The sequence below is a fragment of the Mandrillus leucophaeus genome, unplaced genomic scaffold (genome assembly GCF_000951045.1).
Source record: "Mandrillus leucophaeus isolate KB7577 unplaced genomic scaffold, Mleu.le_1.0 Scaffold71, whole genome shotgun sequence".
Lineage (NCBI taxonomy): Eukaryota > Metazoa > Chordata > Mammalia > Primates > Cercopithecidae > Mandrillus > Mandrillus leucophaeus.
Genome location: NW_012107697.1, coordinates 3,506,764 through 3,531,198, shown reverse-complemented (window position 1 = coordinate 3,531,198; position 24,435 = coordinate 3,506,764). Strand labels below are relative to the sequence as shown.

General features: G+C 38.4%; 1 protein-coding gene across 3 annotated transcripts in view; it reads right to left on the bottom strand.

Annotated features, from left to right (window-relative positions):
* Positions 1 to 1,053: 1,053 nt before the first annotated feature.
* Positions 1,054 to 24,435, bottom strand: part of ARHGEF12 (Rho guanine nucleotide exchange factor (GEF) 12) — a 155,046-nt gene continuing 131,664 nt past the window's right edge. For all 3 annotated transcript variants that reach the window (XM_011964974.1, XM_011964973.1, XM_011964975.1), the window contains 13 exons: positions 21,308 to 21,422; positions 19,133 to 19,233; positions 15,293 to 15,370; positions 13,776 to 13,851; positions 12,898 to 13,065; positions 11,671 to 11,758; positions 11,102 to 11,188; positions 10,882 to 10,961; positions 10,026 to 10,259; positions 7,991 to 8,461; positions 6,841 to 7,157; positions 5,599 to 5,668; positions 1,054 to 5,039 (listed from right to left, as the gene is read on the bottom strand). In XM_011964974.1, coding sequence (XP_011820364.1) covers positions 5,029 to 5,039; positions 5,599 to 5,668; positions 6,841 to 7,157; positions 7,991 to 8,461; positions 10,026 to 10,259; positions 10,882 to 10,961; positions 11,102 to 11,188; positions 11,671 to 11,758; positions 12,898 to 13,065; positions 13,776 to 13,851; positions 15,293 to 15,370; positions 19,133 to 19,233; positions 21,308 to 21,422 — 1,896 coding nt within the window. In that variant the 3' untranslated portion in view covers positions 1,054 to 5,028. The remainder of the gene's footprint in view (positions 5,040 to 5,598; positions 5,669 to 6,840; positions 7,158 to 7,990; positions 8,462 to 10,025; positions 10,260 to 10,881; positions 10,962 to 11,101; positions 11,189 to 11,670; positions 11,759 to 12,897; positions 13,066 to 13,775; positions 13,852 to 15,292; positions 15,371 to 19,132; positions 19,234 to 21,307; positions 21,423 to 24,435) is intronic.

Sequence of the window (24,435 nt, the reverse complement as noted above, 5' to 3'; positions counted from 1 at the left end):
TACATTCAGCTACTTATCTGTCATGTTTTATGACATTTGTCATAAAACATCAAGAAGATAACAAGTTCAATTAAAAGGCAATTTTTAATCAGGATAGATCCTCTTATATTTGAAGTCGGTATTAAACCTTTGGTAAACCAGTCATTTAGCTTGAAAGAGGGCAGTAAAAAATAGAAGTAGCTGCTCACATGCAAATACAGAGTTTTATCATCTCCATTCCCAGGAGATGGCTATCAAAGAGCAAGTGGGATGGTATGGGTATCTCTTTGTTGCACCTGATATATAGAGAGAGAGTTTGTAAACAAAGCCAGGAGTAGAAACAGGTTAATTTCTGCAAAGTACATTTGAATAGTCTTAATTTTTAAAATGTTTAACTAAAAGATGGTATAAACTACTAAGCATTTTATTATGCTTATTAGCTCCATCAGCCAAATGTGCCCCTGAATGACTGAAAACTAAGATATCCCAAGAATAAGTCAAATTACAAGTATATTTCAAAACCAAAATACAGAAAGTGCCCAAAGCAAGCAAGCCTTCTGAGCTAAAATGATGTTGGTAAAAGCACAGAAATGTTGGTATGTGAAGAAGCCCAGCACTGGGGACAGGAATAAGAGAGACATATGTTTCAATTAGGGTAGTATTAAAACCAAAGTTATCTTCAAGTGAGTCATAAAAGCTGGCCTATTAACCTCACTGAACTTTATAGTTAAAATAGCAAATTTTTTTATATATATTTCACCACAATTAAAAATCAATAATGTAATATACCGAAACCCATCTGATTATACACTTTAAATGGATGAATTATATGATATGTGAATATCTCAATAAAGCTGTTAAAAAAACAACAAACCTGCCCCATATGCTAGGGCAAGCCCACCTGCCAGCACTGTCATGAAGGTTTAGCCATGTTGCTAGCGATGCTCCAATAAGCAGGAAGATGTCTGACAGTCACTGACAGTAAAATTAATTACAGGCTCCTCGACTCCTCAACTTTTCTAATACAACTTGGACAAGACAAATCAACCAGAATACAAATAAAAAGTCACATACTTGGTTCCTTTAAGCTTATTTAATATTTGAACTCTTATTTTCTATTTTCCCAGACCCCAGAAAACAGAAAGTTTTTAGATGACCAATATTTTGTTCCAGAAACATACAGCCTTATCAGCTAATTCATAAAAGAGCTATTTTACAAAGGTACATCTGGATAATTAGAACAATAAAGTCTTTTAGGCATTTCAAAATGTGATCAGTAAAAATACATGATTATTAATAAAGTTTTTTTAAAGATAGTTCCAGGTATTTTTTAAAAGCAATTTCTGTTAAAGAGTACATGATTGTATGGTGAACAAGGAAAATAAAATGTTCTAGTAGGAAGAGGCTTATTAAAAATAACCAACAGTGTGCATATTACAGTTACCATTTTTGGAGTATATCTGCTTAGCAGTTGGCACCTGGAAATGGCGGGGAAGGCTTCCTTCTAGGAGGAACTTTTTTTCCTACCAATTTATTATCAAAACCCTCAATACCAGTGGGAAAGGCATAAGGAACAAGGCAAAAGGAACTCTTGAGGAAAGAAAAATTTTGCAGATGACTGAAAAGTGGTGGAAATGTCAGGAAAAAAATGATTTATAAAACAAAAATTGTAATATAAGGGGGAAAAACTAGCCATTAGGAAGCTGACTGTAAGGTCCTGCTAATTTTGTATTTTGAGGTCCTATGCACACAGTTCTCAGTGGTGCCCTCTGTGACATACAGGGAAGGAAATATTGACCAAAGCTCTAGTAACTCAAAACCATACATTGACTTCAGAGAAGAAAGCTTCCACTTTGAAATATGGAAGCCCCAATGTATTACACCAAATTTACTAACATCAAAGAGGAAAAAAAGATGCCAGTAAAAGACAATTCACAGGAAGCATAATTGCTTTCCTTAGCTTCTAAAAATAATTTTTAAACGGCCTTCTCTATTACCACAGTAGATCCTCCCTCCTACCCCAAAACCAAATAACAACAAAAACTTTTTGAAAAGGGGATTCATCCTTCCTAACAGTCATTAGAAGTTGCTGTGGAAAAAAAGAAAGCCAAAAAGCTTATGAAATATACCTCCCATGCAATATAATATAATATAATACATAGTTACAATTTCAGTTCTAAAAGTCAATATAATTCAAGCAGTCCAAGTTAGGTGATTTTAAAGTATGCAAAATATATAGCTTAGAAGGTAGTAATCACGACGTTAAATTACAGCACTTTGGGGGCTCGCTGATTTGCCTTGATTAACTGTTCTCTGAAAAGGAAGGAGACACTCTACATGCAATTTGCCACTTCACAGCGAAGGAGCCATTAAGCCCACAGAAGACAGCACAGTGTCACAGCAGGTCACTTCCATAGCTAAAATGCAGCCTGCTTGCTCTGGGAAGGTAGCTTTCTTGGTACACCACCCTTGTGCCCTTTAGCAGGGAAGTAGATTTCAACTTCTAGTCACGTCCCTTAGAGAAAACTCCTTTGATGGTGACCAGTCTCACTCAAAGACAGGCTGCATATCTAATTCCATCATCCTGAAGGGAAGATGTCATAACCAAAGCCAAATGGATGTGATTATAATGACCAAAATGAAATGGAAGGCGTGGGAGGCCAAGTTGGGAGGGAGAAGAGAAGTTAGGTTGATAAGATAAAAAGAACATTCAAAAATTATAAGATATTTTCAGAATTAGACTTCATCTTGGGGCTTTGTTTGAAAATCTAGATATGAATTTATTTGAAAGTACTAGAGCTATGGTCAAAGTATTTTTCCAGTTAGTCCTGTTAAGAGTTCCAAGGAGAAACTGAACTGCAGGGAAAGCAAATAATTACTAAGGACAAGATACTGGCTGAACTAGAGAAACTGAAACTTTGCTAACCTACAAGCTTCTTAATTGAGTGCTAGAGAATTACATAATTACCCTGTAGTGTGTGAAGTTAAGAGGAAAGTTTTTATATTTACTTTTTTCCTGATTAATTGCCCCCCCCATGGTGTTAGTGTCAAGTGGCTACAGGTGTAACCCTTTTAATTGAGAATGACATTATTTCTAGCAGCACAATGTAACCATTTGGTTTTTACTTGTTCCTCCTAAGAGATACAGAAAGTTCCAAATCCCAAGCTTCATTTATATATTAGCTTCTGCTTCTAAAATTTTTAATCCCATTCTGAGTTAAATTATACTTGGCTTATGACTAAAAATATAATTCCAATTTATAGATGAGGTCTAAAGATCCAAGTTGATCTACCTAAAAACACAGATCAGTTTAGGACAGAAACAGAAATCTGGACATAGATAAATAAACTTGCTAAGTTGTAGTGGTGTTTATAAAAGTAGGTGGGCATCCCTTACCATTTGTGGTGAAAAAATAATCTTTGGGCTGCAGGGAAGCATTAAAATTACATCCTGGCAACCCACAGAGTTCAGAGGGCACCAATGAAAGATGTGAGCAATGGATGAACTCCTTGTTTATTAACAGAATTTACAGACTTCATTTTAGTTGGCAAAAATACTTCAAAACATATATACCTAATGCACAAGGAAAACCAAAGAAAGTCAATATGATTGAAGGAGTTCTCAAATTACGATTCTGAAACATCCTCTGTAGGGTGCTGCTAATGCTACTGTTCATCCTAGAGCAGGCAGTTACCAACACCTTGCCTGCAGTGTCCAGTGTATGTGATGGTCTGCAATTTTTAAGGTCAATCATGGCCCAGTGTGGAAAGAGCTGTAGCAGTGAAGTCAGAGGAAGTGCTCCTGGAGCTGGTGCGAGCAGTTCTGCCTTCACCATATCTTTCTCCACTCCACCCTTGGCTCTCCTTTTGACTCAGGGCCCTTTGGCACCATCAGTGCAAAAATTAGAGTCAAACCTCCAGGTACTAAAATTTTACTGGCCTTATAATCAGCAGTACCCGTGGCTAATGATAGCCATGATTCAACTCAGTAGTGATTCAGTTAGATAACCTTCCCAAACTCTTTACCCACTCCCATCCCACCCCTTCCTTAGCAACTCCCACCCCTGCCACTATCCGAAGCATTTCCATGTTTTTACTTCCTGCTCAATCTGCAGGGACAGTTTTACACAAGTGCCAATGTCTAATGTATAATTATAAAAATGAAATGATACCAAGAATAACAAATTTATAGTCAAGAAAATAAAATTTGCTTTCCTCTCCCACCCAAATCCCAACCCTCAATAGAAAAGACGACAATGGAAGAAAACACACCCATTTTCAAGTGCCTGCTATTTAGTACATTGAGGATTCCTGTTAACTGTGGTTGATCCCAGCTACAGAGAAGAGGTGCTTGCCTCAGGGTGGGAGGAAGCCCATCCACTCTCTGACCACACCACCTGGGCACATAAGAGCCACAGGGCATAGCACACCTTTGAGGTGACCCTCAGAGAAGCAGCCTACCGGACAGCAGGGAGCTTGGAATACAGTTTAGTGAAGCAAGGTGCTTCTCCCTTCCCCTTCTCACTTCCTTCTCTTCTTCACCTCTCTACCCAACTTGCGCATACCCCATCCTGAACTCTTTGCTTCAGGAGCAGTCGATCCTTGGGTGTACTAAAGACAAAGGGCTAAAACTCTCACTACTCAATTAAAACAAAACAAGGCAAATAAAAATTAAAATGTGCTTTCAAATACGGAATGAAGTCAAATAAATACATCTGATTTTCTCTTTTTCTTAAATCTAAGTACAATTTCATATCCTACACCCAAAGCTCTATACATTTGGTTTTTATTCTGAATCAAAATGAATTTCCGATAGTGAGGAGAGTAGAGTGAGGGAATGGATGTTCCCTCACTAACAGATTAGTGCAGCTGCCACACTGTGAAGAACTAGTCCCACTCTGGGCACCTTGGGACAAGGCTAATCCCAGGTGGTTCACAGGCAGATCCTCTGTCACACTCTCTCTGCATCCACACTGGAGCCAGGATGTGGTGAGACATGGCCGATACTCCAAATCCAACAACCTGCAGTCACCTCCAGGACATGCGGCTCTAACTTTTATCTGAGAAGAATAAAGAGACATGGAAGTGATATTAAGAAAAAGAATATATTAACATTGCAAAGAATACCCATGACATCTGTGGGTGTGGTTCAATCTTTGTTTCTGAATCAGCATGTAAGCAGTTGAATACAAACTGCTGCATGGAACACAGATCCATCTGCAGTCAGGGGAGACACCAGCCACACTGTCAGCAGAGGCAAGTGCACCAACATCAGATGAGGCCAAATCCTCCACACTAGGGAGTCACAGCAGCACCAGTAAGCCTCACACGGAATCTGTGATTTACCAGGCTTCCCACCGCTCTGCCTTCTGCTTTGAAAAGGTGAAAAAAGAGAGACGAGGGGATGGTATGGGAACTAACAACTGCAGTTCCTCTTAGAGAAGAGTAGAGTCAGCAGGCATGAGCTTCCGCTTGATATATGATGTTTAGAAACAGGCAGTTCTTAAAAGACAGAAAAGAAATGGAATCTCAGAAGGTTTTCACTTCAAAGGATGATAAGTCATTTCATTCAGTGAAGGATGATTAGTCTAGAGTGGGGAACCCATAACTTTCACATACCTGAGTGCTTGTCTGTGAGGGCTGATCCAGCCAGCCTTTGGCAAAGAATGGTGTAACTTTCCTCCACCTTCTGTGAAATAAAACCCATAGGTTTTTTTATTCAAACATCATGAAAACAAAACAAAAACTTCTGAAAACAGAAAAGAAGGCCTTTTTACATTACAGGTACAAGCCCCCAAATTTCAAAAATACTAATTTCATCATTAAAAATTTTGTTAGTGGGAAGTAAAAAGTAAATTTCATTCCTTTCAACAATTTCTCCATTGAACGAATAACTTAGTATTTTCCCATGTAAAAAGAAAGTAGAGGTGGTAACCATAAATGCAATTCTCCCACCCCAAAGAGTCACCCTGCACATGGTCCTGTCATCGTGTGCATGAGCTATAGTCATGCAGCACATAAAGACAAGGCAGCCTGCATACATTATGATGGTCCCTTAACACTATGGGCGGGGCGCGGTGGCTCACGCCTGTAATCCCAGCACTTTGGGAGGCCGAGGTAGGTGGATCACCGGAGATCAGGAGCTCCAGACCAGCCTGGCTAACACGGTGAAATCCCATCTCTACTAAAAATACAAAAATTAGCTGGGGCCAGGCGCGGTGGCTCAGGCCTGTAATCCCAGCACTTTGGGAGGCCAAGGTGGGTGGATCATGAGGTCAGGAGTTCGAGACCAGCCTGGCCAACATAGTGAAACCCCATCTCTACTAAAGATAGAAAAAAATTAGTTGGGCATGGTGGCAAGCATCTGTAATCCCAGCTACTTGGGAGGTTGAGGCAGGAGAATGGCGTGAACCTGAGAGGCAGAGGTTGCAGTGAGCCGAGATTGCGCCATTGCACTCCGGCCCGGGTGACAGAGCGAGACTCCATTTCAAAAAAAAAAAAACAAAAAAAAATTAGCCAGGCATGGTGGTGGCACCTGTAGTCCCAGCTGCTTGGGAGGCTGAGGCAGGAGAATGGCGTGAACCTGGGAGGCAGAGCTTGCAGTAAGCCAAGATCGCGCCACTGCACTCCAACCTGGGTGACAGAGTGAGACTGTTTCAAAAAAAAAAAAAGAAAAAGATAAAGATAAACAATGCCAATCTCAACTTTTTACCCAGGCCTATTCATGGATAATAGTCAAAGAAAACATACAAATCTAGAACCTGGACAAGTTTATTGACATCAGCATTTTGATCACCCTATTCTTCGCCTCACTAAATGTTTCTTACAACCAAGTCCTATGGATGTGGAAGCATAAGGTACCTTTAAGTGTTCAAGGTCAGCCTCTATCTTATGAATGTACTCCATGATCTGGCTCTGCGAATCTGCACAAGAGGAGGGACTCTGGATCTCAAAACAGGAATCCTCCATAGCTCCCCAGCGCTGCTGGACCAGAAATTCAGGGGTGAATGGTGAAACTGCCCCATCAGAGTGAGTGTTCTGAGGAGAATGTTGCTGCTGGTGGGTGGATTCCATAGCAGGGATGCCTGTCATGGGCTGCAGGGTCAGTGAGGACGCAACCTCCTCATCTGTGGAACTCTCCTGCACTGGGTCATAGCCATCAAGGATCAAATAGTTTCCTATGGATAGAGACAGAATAGTTTGATAAGACCAGTGCTGCCATTAGAAAACAGAAAGAGCACAGTGTGCTGACAACTTCAACTTGAAAAGTTATTAAGAGAGGGAAAAGCCATTAATTCCTGAGTTTAGTTTTAGGTACATCAGAATTTCCTCACATCAGATGAAAGCTAAACTCTGCAAACTTTCATGGTAATTTCCAAAAATTTTCATTTCAAAAGTTTAAAGCTGGAAACTACAGTGCCTAAATGATCTTGCCACCACTTCCCCTGCCAAACGCCTCTCTTGCCCCATCTCCTGCCATTGCCTCCCTCACCCAGTGTTCGATCACCACAAAAAGCTTGCTCTTGACGCAAAGCCTCTGCCCCACTCTGCTCTCTGCTGGAACAATCTGCTCCCAGGTACCCACCTGGCTTTATTCCCTCATTTCATTGAGGTCTCTGCTCAAATGCTACCTCATCAGAGGTCCTATTCCCTGATCACCCTGTTTGCCTTCATTACTCTCTGTCCCCTTAGTCTGACTTATGTTTCTTCCTAATACTTCTGAAGTCTATTTATTTGTTTACTTATTTACCATGCTTCTTTCCCCTAGCTTCATGAGAAGAGGGGATTTTTCTGTGTTTTATTCACTGCTATATCTCCCTGCACCTATGATGAGGTCTGGTACAGAGTAGATTCAGTATTTATCAAATGAAGGAATAAATACTGCACTTGTGTGAACACACACACATAAACACACACACACCTCGAAACCAACACAACACCCATTTCAACATACAGGACAGTTAGCAATGATCGAAATCAAAATCAAAGTGTAAGTGTGAAAGATACTTGCCTGAGATGCGTAAATTAACATCCTTCTCTTCCTTGTTAACTGCTCCATCACCTTCTGATGGATTCTCATCACTATGTGCTTCACGGGCATCAAAAAAGTGCTCTCCACTGTCATCAAGACCCCCTTCTGGCTCCATGGTAGGCATCTCTGGGGTCATAATCATGTGGTCCATTACTAAAATGTTACTTGCCTGGCTATCCTGGGGTGCCAGTCCCACTGAATCCCGTGGAGCGGAAGATTCAGTTGAAGTCCGAGGACTGTAACAAGTTGCAATGTCACCAGTTCCAGTTCTAAAGGGCATATGTCCTTCACCAGAATGATAGGCCTTAATATTTTCAGAGTTCTGGATGACACTGTCTGTCTGCGGCCCCTGAGAGGCTGTCCTATATCTTGGGAAATGTTGCCAGTCTTCCTGAGCGCTCTTCTCAGTCAAACCGAGCTGCTGCACCAGCAACTGCTTCAACAAACCCACTAAACGATTTAGGAAGGAGGCGGGAAAAAAAAGCATATTCACAACTATAACCTCAGGCTGCAAGAATTAAATTAGCTGAATTATCAATTATCTTTAAAAGTATCTTTTAATGACATATTAAAATGTTAATTAATTTCATACAATCATTTTATTTCATACAATCATTTTCCATTTTATTTTGAAGATGAAATAAAGCACCGTCTTTTAGAGAAGATTTACCGTTAAACTATACTTGAAAAGATCTAAGCATTCTGAATAGGGAGGTACTCCTATTTAGAACTCCTGAATAACCAATATCATGCCTCTATTTTTTCTTCTATATAACTAGAATAATACCCTAAAGGTACTTCTTAAGAATGTTGAAAGGCTGTGTTAAGCTGGACAGAAAAAGCTAAAAGTTCTGCTTTTTCCAGATCCAGACACTATATGCATATTATTTCCTCTAATTTCATGAGATACATACATATACTAAAAATAAGAACCAATTTAATTTTGAATGGGCCCAAGTGTATGCTATGAGGTCACCCAGACAATGATAGAGTTACTGGGACAATATTAGTCAAACCATCAGAAATCATTAAGACTGTTAATTCAGGAGAATGTATAAAAAATAATGTAGTTTTAAATAACCAATTCTCTGCTCTCATCACTAGCTTAATGTCTGTCATGTTTCTTTAGGCAACAAGTTCCCCTCAGGTCTCTGATCCTGTCCTTCTGCTCTACAATCACTTCCTGAGAGATGCTAGGAAGTCTCATGGCTCTGATGCTCACATCTCTATCTCTTCCTAACCTCTCTCTAAAGTTTGACTCCTAAAACTCTAACTTCCTGCTAGTCACTCACTCTTTAATGTTTTGTCACTCATTATCTTAATCTTGACATGCTTTAAAACTGAGCCTATAATTCTACCAAATGAAAAAAAATAAAAAAGAAAGTACAATGGAAGGAGGTGGGGGAAGCAGTGGTAGTCCTTTTCTGACTCTTATTTCTGACAAGATTAATGAAATTATCTCTAAATATTCCCTTTCCTTTGACCTCACATCCAAACAAGTCAATTGTTTTAAGCACTTGATGACTTCTCACTTCCTTCTTATTCCTTTTGATAACATTCTAGTCCAAACTCTTTTAGTCTCAGGCCAGACTATTACAATAGTTTATTTAGTAAGTACACCATTCCATACCTGTTTCCATTCAAATCCTTCCACAGCTCTCAGCCAGATTAATCTTGTTTCATACCTTTAGTCATATGCTGGTTTAGAAATTTCAAATGGTTCTCCCCAGCCAGAGAAATTGTTCTCAGCCTTTTTCCCACCTCAGTACAACTGAGAGATACGCTATCCTCCCATTGTAACAGTGATTCTGAACCAGGCTGGAGGGTGGGGAGCTAACAGAGTGGCGTGTGTGTGTGTGTGTGTGTCTGTGGCATGGGCCATTGTAGAGAATACTATAATCTCCACAATAAAACCAGAAGAATAAGTGGAGTTTGATAAATCCACATACTTTAAGGATGGCACATCAGTGCCATACTTAATAAGTATCTGTAATAAGTTATGAATAAAACTTACAATTTCTTAGTGCATCCAATGCCCATCGTTCTTCTGAGACAGGCAGGTGTGAATCCGGGATTGTGATTTGATAATCTTCTCCAACTTCCTTTAGTGTCCCATCTGTATGTTGTTCCTTTGCAAACTGTCTCTCAGCCACAAAGAGATCACGTACCTCTGATTTCCCAGAAGTACTCAGTGAATGAGACTGAGGTTTTGATGATATTAAGGTAGCTTCTAATCCCAAATCTCTGTCTGTCCAATGGAATAGAAAAGGTAGACTACAGCTAAACAAAGCTTTTAACTTTTAACATGAAGCATTCAGGCAAGAATCAGAAAAACAACTCCATAAACTACAGAGATCATCTGTTAAGCAAAATACACAGCACATAGAGCAGTGTTATACTGACACACAGAAGGCTCAAAAGCAAAGTTTGTTAAACTGAATCTCTGATGCTGGAACCTGCATAAATCAAACAGTATTAAAGTTTCTTTGCATTTTATTTTATTTTATTTCATTTATTTATTTATTTATTTTTTCTTTTTTGGCATTTTGGTCTTAGTTGCCCAGGCTGTAGTGCAATGGCACGATCTTGGCTCACTGCAACCTTTGCTTCCTGGGTTCAAGCAATTCTCCCTGCCTCAGCCTCCCAAGTAGCTGGGATTACAGGCACCCACTACCATGCCCGGCTAATTTTTGTATTAGAGACAGGGTTTCATCATGTTGGTCAGGTTGGCCTCTAACTCCTGACCTCAGGTGATCGGCCTATCTTGACCTCCCAAAGTGCTGGGATTACAGGTTTGAGCCACCGCACCTGGCCAGCATTTTAACAGATAATAGAGCACATTCTCCCTTGAACTTGTCAGAAAAGTGTACCTGGACTCTGCAAACCAGTGACTGAAATGCCATGCTGTTCCTCTTTTAATTTTGAAGGATCTTCTTCATCATTATCTCCTCTGTAAAGGAAAAAAACAACAACAATCTTTTAGCTTCCCGAGGTACCTAAACATCATTGCAACAAAATGTAATAGTTATCCTAGTCTTTTCCAACCCAAAACATAAAATAAGTCCTACTACAATGCAAAGGAACACTCACTCGCCAGGTGTTGACTGGGGTAATGGAATTGGCTTTGTGGATTGCTCCTTCACTGATGCAGCCATCCGACAGATTAGGTCCTGCCAGCTTCAGAAAGTTGGAAAGAAATCCAAAATACAAAAAAGAAACAACAAAAGAAATATCCTTTAAATATACTCACAAAACAAAAAGAAAAACAGAACTAAACAAAAACCAATCAACCAACCAACCAAAAAAAAAAAAACCACTCCACTCTGCCAGAGAATATCTTTATTTTGGCAACACACTATTAAGGTGAGAGTCCAAAACTATACCTTAAGAAAAATCTAACGTTATGGAGACATTACCCATTAAAAAAACTTCAGCTGACATTTCCCATATTTTTTTCTTTAGGAAATAAACTTCCAGAATAGAATCAAAATAAAAGGCATCAATCTAAAAAAGAACAATTTCATAGTAGAACGTCTCTAAAAGAGTAGAAGAAGTGCTTGGTTTCCATACATTATAAAAACAAAGTTAAGTTTATGGAGTATTATGCTTGGGATAATGAAAATAGTAGCTACAGCAAGGTAGCCATATCTAATACATACACAGTCTTTTCAGAAACTGTCTGTGCCACCAGTTCATAAATCTGAGCTCCATTGTCTGACATGGAGATGACGAATAAAGCTTTGTTATCTGGAAAAAACAAGACAAGATTACTCTAACACTCTGATCTTGGGAGACCATGAGGGATGTTTTTAGAGTCTTGAAATAGTCCTCTCCTTAAACTAGATAAAGGTTACATATATTTACTTTAAAATTCATCAAGATGTACAGTTAAAATTTGTGCAACTTACCATATTAACCTATTTATTGTATTATATTTATTGTACTTCAATAAAACAAAGATTATACAAATTAGCACTAATTCCACAATAATTCACTAGAAACAAAAGGATGTCAAAAATCCAAATTACTGGCTGGGCATGGTGGCTCATGCCTGTAATCCCAGCACTTTAGGAGGCTGAGGCAGGTGGACTTCTTTGAGCTCAGGAGTTCGAGACCAGCCTGGGCAGCATGGCGAAACGCTGCCTCTACAAAAAACAAAAAAATTAGCCAGGCCATGGTGGTACACGCCTGTAGTCCCAGCTACTCAGGAGGCTGAGGCTGAAGAATTGCTTGAGCACGGGATGCAGAGGTTGCAGTGTGCCAAGGATGCACCACTGAACTCCAGCCTGGGTGACAGGGTGAGACCCTCGTCTCAAAAGAAAAAAAAAAATCCAAATTACCAAATTAAATGCTATTACTCTTTTGCATTTATTTTGAACTGCCCTTTTGCTAAGTTGTTAATAATATTCAGTGAATAGTGGAGAAAAGAGATCACAAATTTATTTTGCCACCATGAAACTAACAAGTTTTAAAAGTGACCCCTTTGTTAATAGAGTTAAAATATAACTTGCCAGTCAAATTTGATTTTTAATCAAAATTCCATCCATCTCTTCAGTTTTTATTTTTTTTCTCACCAAATCAAAAAACATACCACCCTAAATGAAAGGCTTTTCACTGGGATCTATCAATGATTTGAACATAAAGAACCAAAGTAATAGCATAAAAATTTTCAAATACAGAAAACCATTCACAGAATCTAGACACCCTAAATAACTTTGGGGTATAAACTCTTAAGTCTCTTTCTAAGCAGTAAAATTCACGTAATTTGCTTAATAATATAAAAATAGCAAGACTCTATGCCACTTGTGTTACTTAAACAGCAATGAGTATCTTATGCAACTTCACAATGAATCTGGAAATTAGTATCCTTCAGTGGACATACTTGCCTGTTGCCACTTGTCGAACCAACACTGTACTCAACTTAATGACAGGGCTAAACGTATGTTTGCTATCAGCTGTAGATGCCAGAATCTTACTATGACACCTTAACACCAGTCTATCATCCTGCTTTTGTAACAATACAAGAATGTCTTCCAGCAGCAATGTGTATAAATCTAGAAATAAAAGTACAGAAAAAAATGGTAAGGACAGAAATTGGGACGTCTTTGGTTAACTTCATAATGATTCAACAGAGGAATTTTATTTCTGTTAAAGCTACAAAATTTTCAAAATTGACTTGTATATTATCTTTTAAAATTTCATTTTCAATAATTCATTTTTATTGTATTTCACTAAAGTGTCAATCTATGACCAACAGGAAATAAAAAACAACAAGCTGGGTGTGGTGGTGTGCGCCTATAATCCTGGCTACTAGGGAGGCTAAGGCAGGAGGATCACTTAAGCCCAGGAGTTCCAGGCAGCAGTGCAGCATGACTGCATCTGTGAATAGCCACTACACTTCAGCCTGGGCAACATAGTAAGACCTTGTTTCTTGAAAAAAAAAAAAAAGAAAAAACAGTTCCTCATCACAGACAGTTTAAGAAGTACTGGTCTAAAGAAAGCTTACAAAGCATACTAAGACTTACTAGAATATAAGAATGATGGAAATAGGACTAAATCAGATCTCTGTTACATTCCTAAATGAATATTTAACACGTTACATATAATGAAATAACACAAGCAGATCTACAAATGTACAAATAACACGAGGTAGCACTGCTAACTGCTGAGAGAATGGTTCTCTCCTCTTCCTTTTGTCATAGGAAACTCCTATTTCTTCCCTTTTGCCACTCTCCCCAAAACTAACAGACAATATCAGACCTACCAATAGTTTTATCTCTATTCACCTTCCAAACCAATGGTCCTTCATGAATCATCTTCCTTTTTGTTAAATCCAAATTCTGGCAAAATAAAGAAAATCATGCACAAATAATTTCCAAGCACTCAGTAACATGATATTCTATATAATACAGTCTCTTTTTAAGAAATTCTTAATATAAAATACACCATTTACATCAACTATCATTACTGCTATTTGTCAGTTCTTGAAAATGGCACAAAGGCCATGTTAAAGTAATCTGCATATGATTTTCTAAAAAGGAAAAGGTATCTTGCAGAAAAACATTCAGGAGTACTATCTTCCAAACCTCATTCTAAACAGATAATAACAGATTATGAAAATCAAGTTACAAACATTCAGCTACTAGAGTCTCAACATATCCTTTAATTTTTCTATGAATAATTGGATGAGCATGGTACATATGCTTGTCTATAAGAAAGTGGCTTCTGAGTTCCAAGGCTCTAATTTCAAAGAAGGTTCTAAGAAATAGTACTCATGAAAAGTCCAGGTACTACTTAGGCTTGGTCTAAATATTAACAACTTATTAGTAAGAGAATCATCTTTTAGTATTAGCAGCTCTAGAAAACTCTCATTCTTTGGAAGTTAAGGGGAATAAGCACATTTACAAGCTTGTTGACAAAGTATTAATATATGACATAAAAGTCTATTTTAACGGCCACCAAATAAATCTGCCAAAACCACCACCTAGTGAAATGGTACAAAAAGACTTCAAATCCGAAAAAGTTAACACATAAGCCCACATACTAGAAGTGGCAATTAGTAAACATTCTACTATTGTTCCTATAATGGTTCCAACTTTTATGCTTTTGAAGACCCTCATGAGAAAATAATACGTTATCTTGTGTTATTAAATGACCTGGAAAGTTACCATAGTAAACAGTCCTACCCTTATTTAAACTACAGAACACCGGCTGGACATGGTGGCTCATGCCTGTAATCCCCGCACTGTGGGAGGCTGAGAAAGGAGTGCTTGAGCCCGGGAGTTCTGGACCAGCCTGACAACACAGCAAGACCTTGTCTTTACAAAACACAGAATTAGCTGGGCATGGTGGCATATACCTATAGTCCTAGCTGCTAGGGAGGCTGAGGTGGGTGGACTGGCTGAGTCCAGGAGGTCAAGGCTGCAGTGAGCCAAGATTGCACCACTGCATTCCAGCCTAGGCAACAGAGCGAGACCCTGTCTGAAACAAACAAACTACAGAACACAATACAATTAAATTTTATAATAATTAGTGTCCCTTAGTCTCCTGCCAATTGCTGTCATGTAATATTACAGTTTCATGCAAGACATTCCTCCAATGAAAGACTAATCTTCATACAGATCATGCATTTAAAAGGCAGCAAAAAAATCATAAATACAGATAATCTATGATACAAGAACTCCTTCAGGTGATGTATATTCCCATTGAGATGTTAATTACCTGCCAGGTCTTTAGCAAATTTTATTTTATTTTTAAAATTATGATTAGACCATCTCTCACCCTGAGCTCTTCAACATTTGGGTACTCTGACAACTTCAGGCTGGAGGTATCAAGGCGACGCTGATAATCTTCGAGGCGCTGAAAATTAGGCAGGGTGGAACCAAGGTTAGTGCTTTGGTCATTAATGACATTTCTGAATCAAACTTAGCATTTAAAATCTCCATTTTACTGAGCTCTTTGCAATGCTAGACAGGACTGAAAACTCACTCTCTTCCCTCGGCTTTGGTGATATTATACTCTCCTAGTTTTCCTCCTACCTCTTTGGGTTTTCTTTCTCAATCTTCTCTTCAAAGTCATTGGTCTCTTACTAGCTTATATTTACTTTCTGAATGTGTAAATCATGCACACAGTACAAAATTCAGATGGTGACATAAGGCAAAAAATAAAAAGTCTCCCTCTAACCTTGTCCTATTGCCCCACCTCCCTCAATTTTCCCTAAAGAAGCAATCACTAATATCCATTTCTTGGGTAGCCTTTGAGAAAAATTCTATGCAAATAGATATGTATATCTCGATTTATACATGCATATATAAGTATGCTAGTCTTCGTGCACGTTGTGTGTATGTGTCCTTTTTTAAAACAAGATATGGTAGCATAATATATTCATATATGCATTCCTTTGGTATTCCCATATGTATTCCTCATTGAAATGGTAGAATATATTCATATATGTATTCCCCCGTGTGTGTGTGTGTGTGTGTGTGTGTGTGTCTGGTGTATGACTTACAAATATATCTTGGAGATTGTTCCATATGAGCACATATAGAGAGTTATTTCATTTTTTATAAATGACTATAGGATATAAAACTCTGTAAATAAACTATAATTTATTTCATTACGCCTTACTGATGGGCATTTAAGTTACTTCAGCTCTTCTATAACAAACAATACTGTAATAAAGTGGACTTAAATATATGTCTTTGTATACCCGTGTAGGATATCTGTAGGATGAATTTCCAGAACTGTTGGATCAAAGGGTAAGCACATTCCCCCTCAAAATCATTTCTAAATTTTACATGGAAAAGTCTGAATGAGCATAGTGAACACCTACATATTACCATCTATATTCTACAATTAACATTTGCTCTATTTGTTTTATCATATATCTATTTATTCATCCCTCTATCCATCAGTCCATCTTATTTTTTGGATGTATTTCAAAATAAATTACAGACATAAGTACACTTTACCTCTGAACATTTAAGTATCCATACAGTTTTTTTAAAAAGTAAAATTTGCATACAGTAGAACACACATTTTAAGTGTGTGTTCCATGAATTTTGACAAGTGCTTATACATTTGTGTAACCTAAACGTCTATCAAGATAGAAAATTTCACCCCAGAAAGTTTCCTCATACTTCTTTCCAGTTAATTTCTACCTCCACATCCCCAGTGGTAACCAGTTTTCTGTTTTCTTCCTACCATAGAATAGTTTAGTCTCTCTTAGAAGTTCATATAAATAGAATCATAGGGGCCGGGCGCGGTGGCTCAAGCCTGTAATCCCAGCACTTTGGGAGGCCGAGACGGGCGGATCACGAGGTCAGGAGATCGAGACCATCCTGGCTAACATGGTGAAACCCCGTCTCTACTAAAAATACAAAAAACTAGCCGGGCGAGGTGGCGGGCGCCTGTAGTCCCAGCTACTCCGGAGGCTGAGGCAGGAGAATGGCGTAAACCCGGGAGGCGGAGCTTGCAGTGAGCTGAGATCCGGCCACTGCACTCCAGCCTGGGCTACAGAGCAAGACTCCGTCTCAAAAAAAAAAAAAAAAAAAAAAAGACCCCGGAATTTTCCAAAAAAAAAAAGGGGCAAAAGGAAAACCCCCCTCCAAAAAAAAAAAAAAAAAAAAAAAATAGAATCATAGGTATGTACTCTTTTGCCTCTGTTTTTTTTTCCATTCAGCATGTTTGTGAGATTTGTCCATGTTGTATGCCTTAGTGGTACATTCCTTTTTTTTTTTTAAATCACTCAGGGCATTCTCTTTTATAAGTATACCACAGTTGGTTTATCCATTCTGTTGATAATTCTTGGGCTGTTTCTAGCTTTTTGCTATTATGAACAAAGTTGCTATAAGCATTCTTGTCTGTTTGTGGATGTATCTTTATCCTCAGATAAAGATATATTTTATTATTCAGAAAATCTAGGTCCATTTTCTTATGATTGACATTCCTACTAAAGTTAGTTAGTTAATTTGTTATCTGCTATTTCCAGCAGGCACAATGGATAACCAGCCTGAGTATGCCAGCTCATCTATACCAGGAGTCTGCAAAGTTTTTAGTAAAAGGTCAGTTAGGTTTTGCAGGCCATATAGTCTCTCTCAGTTATTCAGTTCCACTGTTTTGGAACAAAAGTAGCCACAGATAATACATAAATGATCAGGCTCTGTGTAGTAAAGAACTCTAATATGGTTCATTTCTCTTGAGCAAATCACTAGGAACAGAACTGCTGAGTCAAAAGGGAGATATAAGGGTATGTACAGAGTTTTAATCTAAATAAATATTGCTATATAACCCTCTGGGATTTTATCATTTTACACTCTGAACAGCACAGTTGAAAGTACTAGTTTTTCTATAGCCTCACCAAGATAGTTGTAATCATACTTAGCTCCTAAGAAACTACATCCGTGTTCATGGATTCAATTAGCCTCTGTATGCTCACAATCTTACATTTCTATCTTCAACATGGTCCTTACAGGTGGACCCATATAGCCAACTGCTTACTGTACAGTCTACCTGATAGCCCAAAGTGATCTCATCATCTTCCCCACAAATCTGGGGCTTCTCCACTCATCCTGTCCATTCAAATATGCAATCCAGAAACCTGGGGGTTTATTCTTGACATCACTTTTCCTTCAAATCCTTCTTCAAATCAGTCATCAAGTCCTGTCAATTTTACCTTCTAAATACTTCTCCAACTTCTCTAAGCTGCCATCAGCTATCCTAGATTGCTGCAAGATTAATAAATGGGCTCTTACATCCACTATCCTTCAACTCATTCTCCATAGAGTAGTAGGGGTGACATTTATATAATGAAAATCTGACACTACATTCTTACTTGTCTATGCTGAATTCCTACTGCTCTTAAGAATAAAAAATCAAAATTTTTAATCTGATCTCTAGGGCCTTTATGAGTTGGCCTTGGTCTACTTTCCCTCATTTTATGCCACTCTGACTTTGCTTTTTAGGCATGATCCACACTCATTTAAATTTTCAACTCCTCCAACAGACCATGCTTTCTTTTTCTGTCAGAACTTTGGTATATATTGCCTCTACCTCTAGGGTTGCACCCTTCACATCATTTTGGTTCACTTCCACTCATCCTTCAGAGCTTGGCTCAAGTGTCAATTTCTCAAGAAAATTTCCTCTAATAGGCACCACCTAACATCCCCAAACTAAGCTAGGCCACACAGTTATATATCATAGCATCTTGAAATTATCCTTGATAGCAGCTATCACAACTGATACAAAATATCCGCACTATAATCCTGTTAAATGCCATTCTATCCTCCTAGCAAACGAGCTCAGTGTGGGCAGATACTGTGCTCATTTTCTCAACTACTCTGTACCCTATGCCCAGCATACAGTAGACGCTCTATAAATATCTGCTGAATGAACAGATAAATGAAAGAGCAAACAAGCAGCCTGAGATGTTCCAAAAAGTCAAACACAACTCTGATATTCTATTATAAATTGATCTTGACCTGCCTACTACGCCAACAGTAAACAAATGTTTTCCCTGTCCATTAGGTAATGATAGTTGTACAACTATTTCACAGATCCCAGGTAATACTAATTTAATGTTCTCTCAATGTTATCCCGTATCTTCTTGTTTTCCTTTTTTACCTGCTTGTTTTCTGCCTCCTTGACAGCCTGATTTACATAATTTAAGATCTGACGACAGTGATCTGCAGCTTTCTTCACCTTCTCCCTTTCTGTTGGCCATTCTAAATATGGGGAAGAAATCAAAAACGTAAAATAGAGGAAATGAGCAGAAAACCATAAAAATATATGTAAATGAGATTTCATTTCATTTCAATAGTTTTAAGAGCAAAAAATAGACCTTGAAGATTTTTGTACCAGCTTAAAGCCTCTGTCAGAGTCTCAATTCAAGCTGTCCTTGGACAGGTAAAACTTCTAACAGGACTTTAAAACATAAATTCTAATATTTAAAAAAGAAATCACAGTACAGAACCTGAAATCCAAGAAGAGATGCTTTACATGAAGCACCAGGACCACTATATTACACACTCCAGAAGGGCAGGTCTCATTTACTTTGTAAACAATATAAAAGGAAATCCCTTCTACCCCTAGAATTTCACAGTGCATAGCCTACATAATTATGTCCAGTGAATTTGTTAAACAAAATTTTTTAATAACATAATTCAAAATAATTCCAAAACAAGTTTCTTTGAATTTGAGATTATATTTAAAGAAAGAAAACAGATTACAACATTAAAAGAAGATGAAATTCATCAAAACATATTGAGGTAGCCCGAAGAAGACTAGATTGTATCTTGTTAGAAAATCTTGGCTGGGCATGGTTACTCATGCCTATAATCACAGCACTTTGGGAGGTGGGAGGATTGCTTGGCTGGGCATGGTGGCTCATGCCTGTAATCCTAGCACTTCGGGAGGCCAAAGCAGACAGACTGCCTGAGGTCAGGAGTTCAAGACCAGTCTGGCCAATATGGTAAAACTCCGTTTCTACTAAAAATACAAGAAAATTAGCCGGGTGTGGTGGTGTGTGCCTGTAATCCCAGCTACTCGGGAGGCTGAGGCAGGGGAATTGCTTGAACCCAGGCAGTAGAGGTTGCAGTGAGCTGAGATTGTGCCACTGCACTCTAGCCTGGGTGACAGAGCGAGACTCCATCTCAAAAAAACAAAACAAAACAAAACGTACTGAGGCTCTGTCATGTCTATAATACAAAGAAAACCAAAATCAGAACATTCAAAATTATAATCCTCCAAACCACAGTCCAACTAGACTGAGCAGATATATTAAATTATAAAAATTAATGTGTATGAGTGTAAACCACATTTGTAACCAGGTACCATAATTTAAAATTTCCTGGTTATGCATTCAAATTCTCAGGCACAAGAAACAAGATTTCAGTTGCATTAAATTATTAGTGAGAGCTAAGTATAAGAACCTAAAGCTCAATTGAGAAACAGATTCACTTCATGTTTCAAAACAGGAGAGTTGGAATTACAATGCATTGATTTGGCTTAATAAAAGTCATAGATAGATATCCATGAAACATCTCTTCGGCCAAGGATGAACCTTCCTTAAAGCAAAAATGATGTAGGCTAGAACAAGGATGGTCAAACTTTTTCTGTAAGGGCCAGATAATTTTACACTTTGCAGGCCAAATGGTCACTGATAAAACTACTCGACTCTGCTGTTATAATGTAAAAGCAATCAGGGACAGTGCATAAACAGATGAGCATGGCTGTGCTCCAATAAAACTTTACTTACGAAAACAAATAGTGAGCATGACTTGGTCTATGATTCACAGTTTGATAAACCCTGTGCTAAAGCTACTAATGGAGTACATTAAATCAAACAGCCCAAAGAAGACTAGATTATATCTTGTTAGAAAATCTTGGCTGGGCATGGTGACTCATGCCTATAATCACAGCACTTTGGGAGGTGGGAGGATTGCTTGAGGCCAGGAGTTTGAGACAGCCTGGGCAACATAGTGAGACCCTTGCTTAAAAAAAAAAAAAAAAGCCATGTGTGGTGGTGTACACCTGTAGTCCCAGCTGTTGGGGAAGCTGAGGTGGAAGGAATGCCTGAGCCCAGGAGTTTGAGGTTTCAGGAAACTATGACTGTGCCACTGTACTCCAGCCTGCATCACTGAGTGAGACCCTGTCTCAAAAAAAAAAAAAAAAAAAAGAAAATCTTGTACTATTTGGAAATCCAACTCCATTCAGGATGCTGTAAGGTATTATTTACAGGATATTGGGCGTTTTTTTGTTGTTGTTCCTAAGCTTTTTATTTCAGTGAAAATGTTGTACCTGTGTATTTGCCAATATTATCCAATAGAAGTGGGTACTTAGTAAGCCTTTGCATTTGAGTGGGAATAATATCCTTCAGTTGAAGACGACGACACAGTGGATTACTTTCAGCATCCTAAAATTAAAGTGAAACAAGTGAATCTGTAATTCTTATTAGAATCATAGTTAACATGTACTATGTATTCACCGTAAGTGTTTAATGCATCACACTTCTGGTTATTAAATCAAGATCTTTAAAAAATGCCAAGATATATCATTGGCACACTATACTTCTGCTTTCTCCTTTAATCACATAATGGGGGAACGGAGCCTCTACCACTAAATGAATGGCTTCTTTGTTATCTGTTTAAGGAGGGACTGAAAGCATCCATAAGCAGCTCTACGTATTGCTTCCTTGTGTTAAAACAGTTTTATCTTCACCTATTCAGAAAATCTAGGTCCATTTTCCTATGATTGACATTCCTACCAAAAGTGGTTAATTTGTTATCTGCCATTCCAAGAAGGCACAATGGATAACCAGTCTGAGTATGTCAGCTCATCTATACCAGTGGTCTGCAAAGTTTTTAGTAAAATGCCAGTTAGTAAATATTTTAGGCTTTGCAGGCCATATAGTCTCTCTCACAACTATTCAGCTCCACTGTTTTGGCATAAATGAATGAACAAGGCTCTGTGTAGTAAAGAACTCTAATATGGCCTCCAAGGTTCCCATCCTCTTGTGTAAATACTCTGTGTAATCCCATGCCCTTGAGTATGAACATTTTGGAATCTGTGAATACAACGGGATATCACACCTGTGATTAGGTTGCCACCACATGATTTTGAGATTGTAAGAAAGGAAATTGTCCTGGATGGGCCTGACTTCATTAGAAGAGCCTTTAAAACAAATCTGTATCAGAAAGCCACATTCCTACTGGCCTGGAAGAAAGCAAACATCCACCTCTAAACTGCCTAACGGGGCCATATGGCAGAGATATCTGTGTTCTCTAGGAGTTGAAACTGGTTTCTAGCCAATAGCCAGCAAGGTAGGACCTCAGTTATACATTTACAAATAAATGAACTCTGCTAACAACCAGTGAGCTTAGAAGAGAATCTCGAGCATCAGATGAGAATTGCAGCTCCAACTGACACTGTGATCTCAGCCTGGTCAAACTCTCAAGGGAAGATCCTGCTAAACCATAGCCACACACCACAACAACTGTGAGAAATCTGTCAAGTGGCCATGTTTGTGTTTACATAAAACTTTACAAAAACAGGTAACAGGCTAGATATGGTCTGTTGGCCATAGCTGAAAGACCCTTAATTCATATACCCCAATGAGTATGGCTGCTGTTATGTTTTTCCCTGGAGAAGCCCATTCTCATGCTTTGACAATATTATCTTAATAGAGCATACGGTTGTTTCCTGATAAAAGCCTGGTGGCAATGTGGATTTCTGTATCAAGTATTTTAATCCTGACATATATTTTTCATTATTCACCATTCCAAAATCATTTTTATGCCTTCCAGGAATTTAAGAGATAATGTATAGCTTTTAAAAATGTTAATATGGGCCGGGTGTAGTGGCTCACACCTGTAATCCCTTTGGGAGGCCGAGGCGGGCCGATCACTTGAGGTCAGGTGTTCGAGCCCAGCCTGGCCAACATGGTGAAACCCTGTCTCTACTAAAAATAGAAAAAATTAGCAGGGTGTGGTGGCATGCACCTGTAATCCTAACTACCGGGGAGGCTGAGGCAGGAGAATCACTTGAACCCAGGAGGCAGAGGTTGCAGTGAGCTGAGATTGTGCCACTGCACTCCAGCCTGGGCAACAGAGCGAGACCCTGTCTGAAACAAACAAACTACAGAACACAATACAATTAAATTTTATAATAATTAGTGTCCCTTAGTCTCCTGCCAATTGCTGTCATGTAATATTACAGTTTCATGCAAGACATTCCTCCAATGAAAGACTAATCTTCATACAGATCATGCATTTAAAAGGCAGCAAAAAAATCATAAATACAGATAATCTATGATACAAGAACTCCTTCAGGTGATGTATATTCCCATTGAGATGTTAATTACCTGCCAGGTCTTTAGCAAATTTTATTTTATTTTTAAAATTATGATTAGACCATCTCTCACCCTGAGCTCTTCAACATTTGGGTACTCTGACAACTTCAGGCTGGAGGTATCAAGGCGACGCTGATAATCTTCGAGGCGCTGAAAATTAGGCAGGGTGGAACCAAGGTTAGTGCTTTGGTCATTAATGACATTTCTGAATCAAACTTAGCATTTAAAATCTCCATTTTACTGAGCTCTTTGCAATGCTAGACAGGACTGAAAACTCACTCTCTTCCCTCGGCTTTGGTGATATTATACTCTCCTAGTTTTCCTCCTACCTCTTTGGGTTTTCTTTCTCAATCTTCTCTTCAAAGTCATTGGTCTCTTACTAGCTTATATTTACTTTCTGAATGTGTAAATCATGCACACAGTACAAAATTCAGATGGTGACATAAGGCAAAAAATAAAAAGTCTCCCTCTAACCTTGTCCTATTGCCCCACCTCCCTCAATTTTCCCTAAAGAAGCAATCACTAATATCCATTTCTTGGGTAGCCTTTGAGAAAAATTCTATGCAAATAGATATGTATATCTCGATTTATACATGCATATATAAGTATGCTAGTCTTCGTGCACGTTGTGTGTATGTGTCCTTTTTTAAAACAAGATATGGTAGCATAATATATTCATATATGCATTCCTTTGGTATTCCCATATGTATTCCTCATTGAAATGGTAGAATATATTCATATATGTATTCCCCCGTGTGTGTGTGTGTGTGTGTGTGTGTGTGTCTGGTGTATGACTTACAAATATATCTTGGAGATTGTTCCATATGAGCACATATAGAGAGTTATTTCATTTTTTATAAATGACTATAGGATATAAAACTCTGTAAATAAACTATAATTTATTTCATTACGCCTTACTGATGGGCATTTAAGTTACTTCAGCTCTTCTATAACAAACAATACTGTAATAAAGTGGACTTAAATATATGTCTTTGTATACCCGTGTAGGATATCTGTAGGATGAATTTCCAGAACTGTTGGATCAAAGGGTAAGCACATTCCCCCTCAAAATCATTTC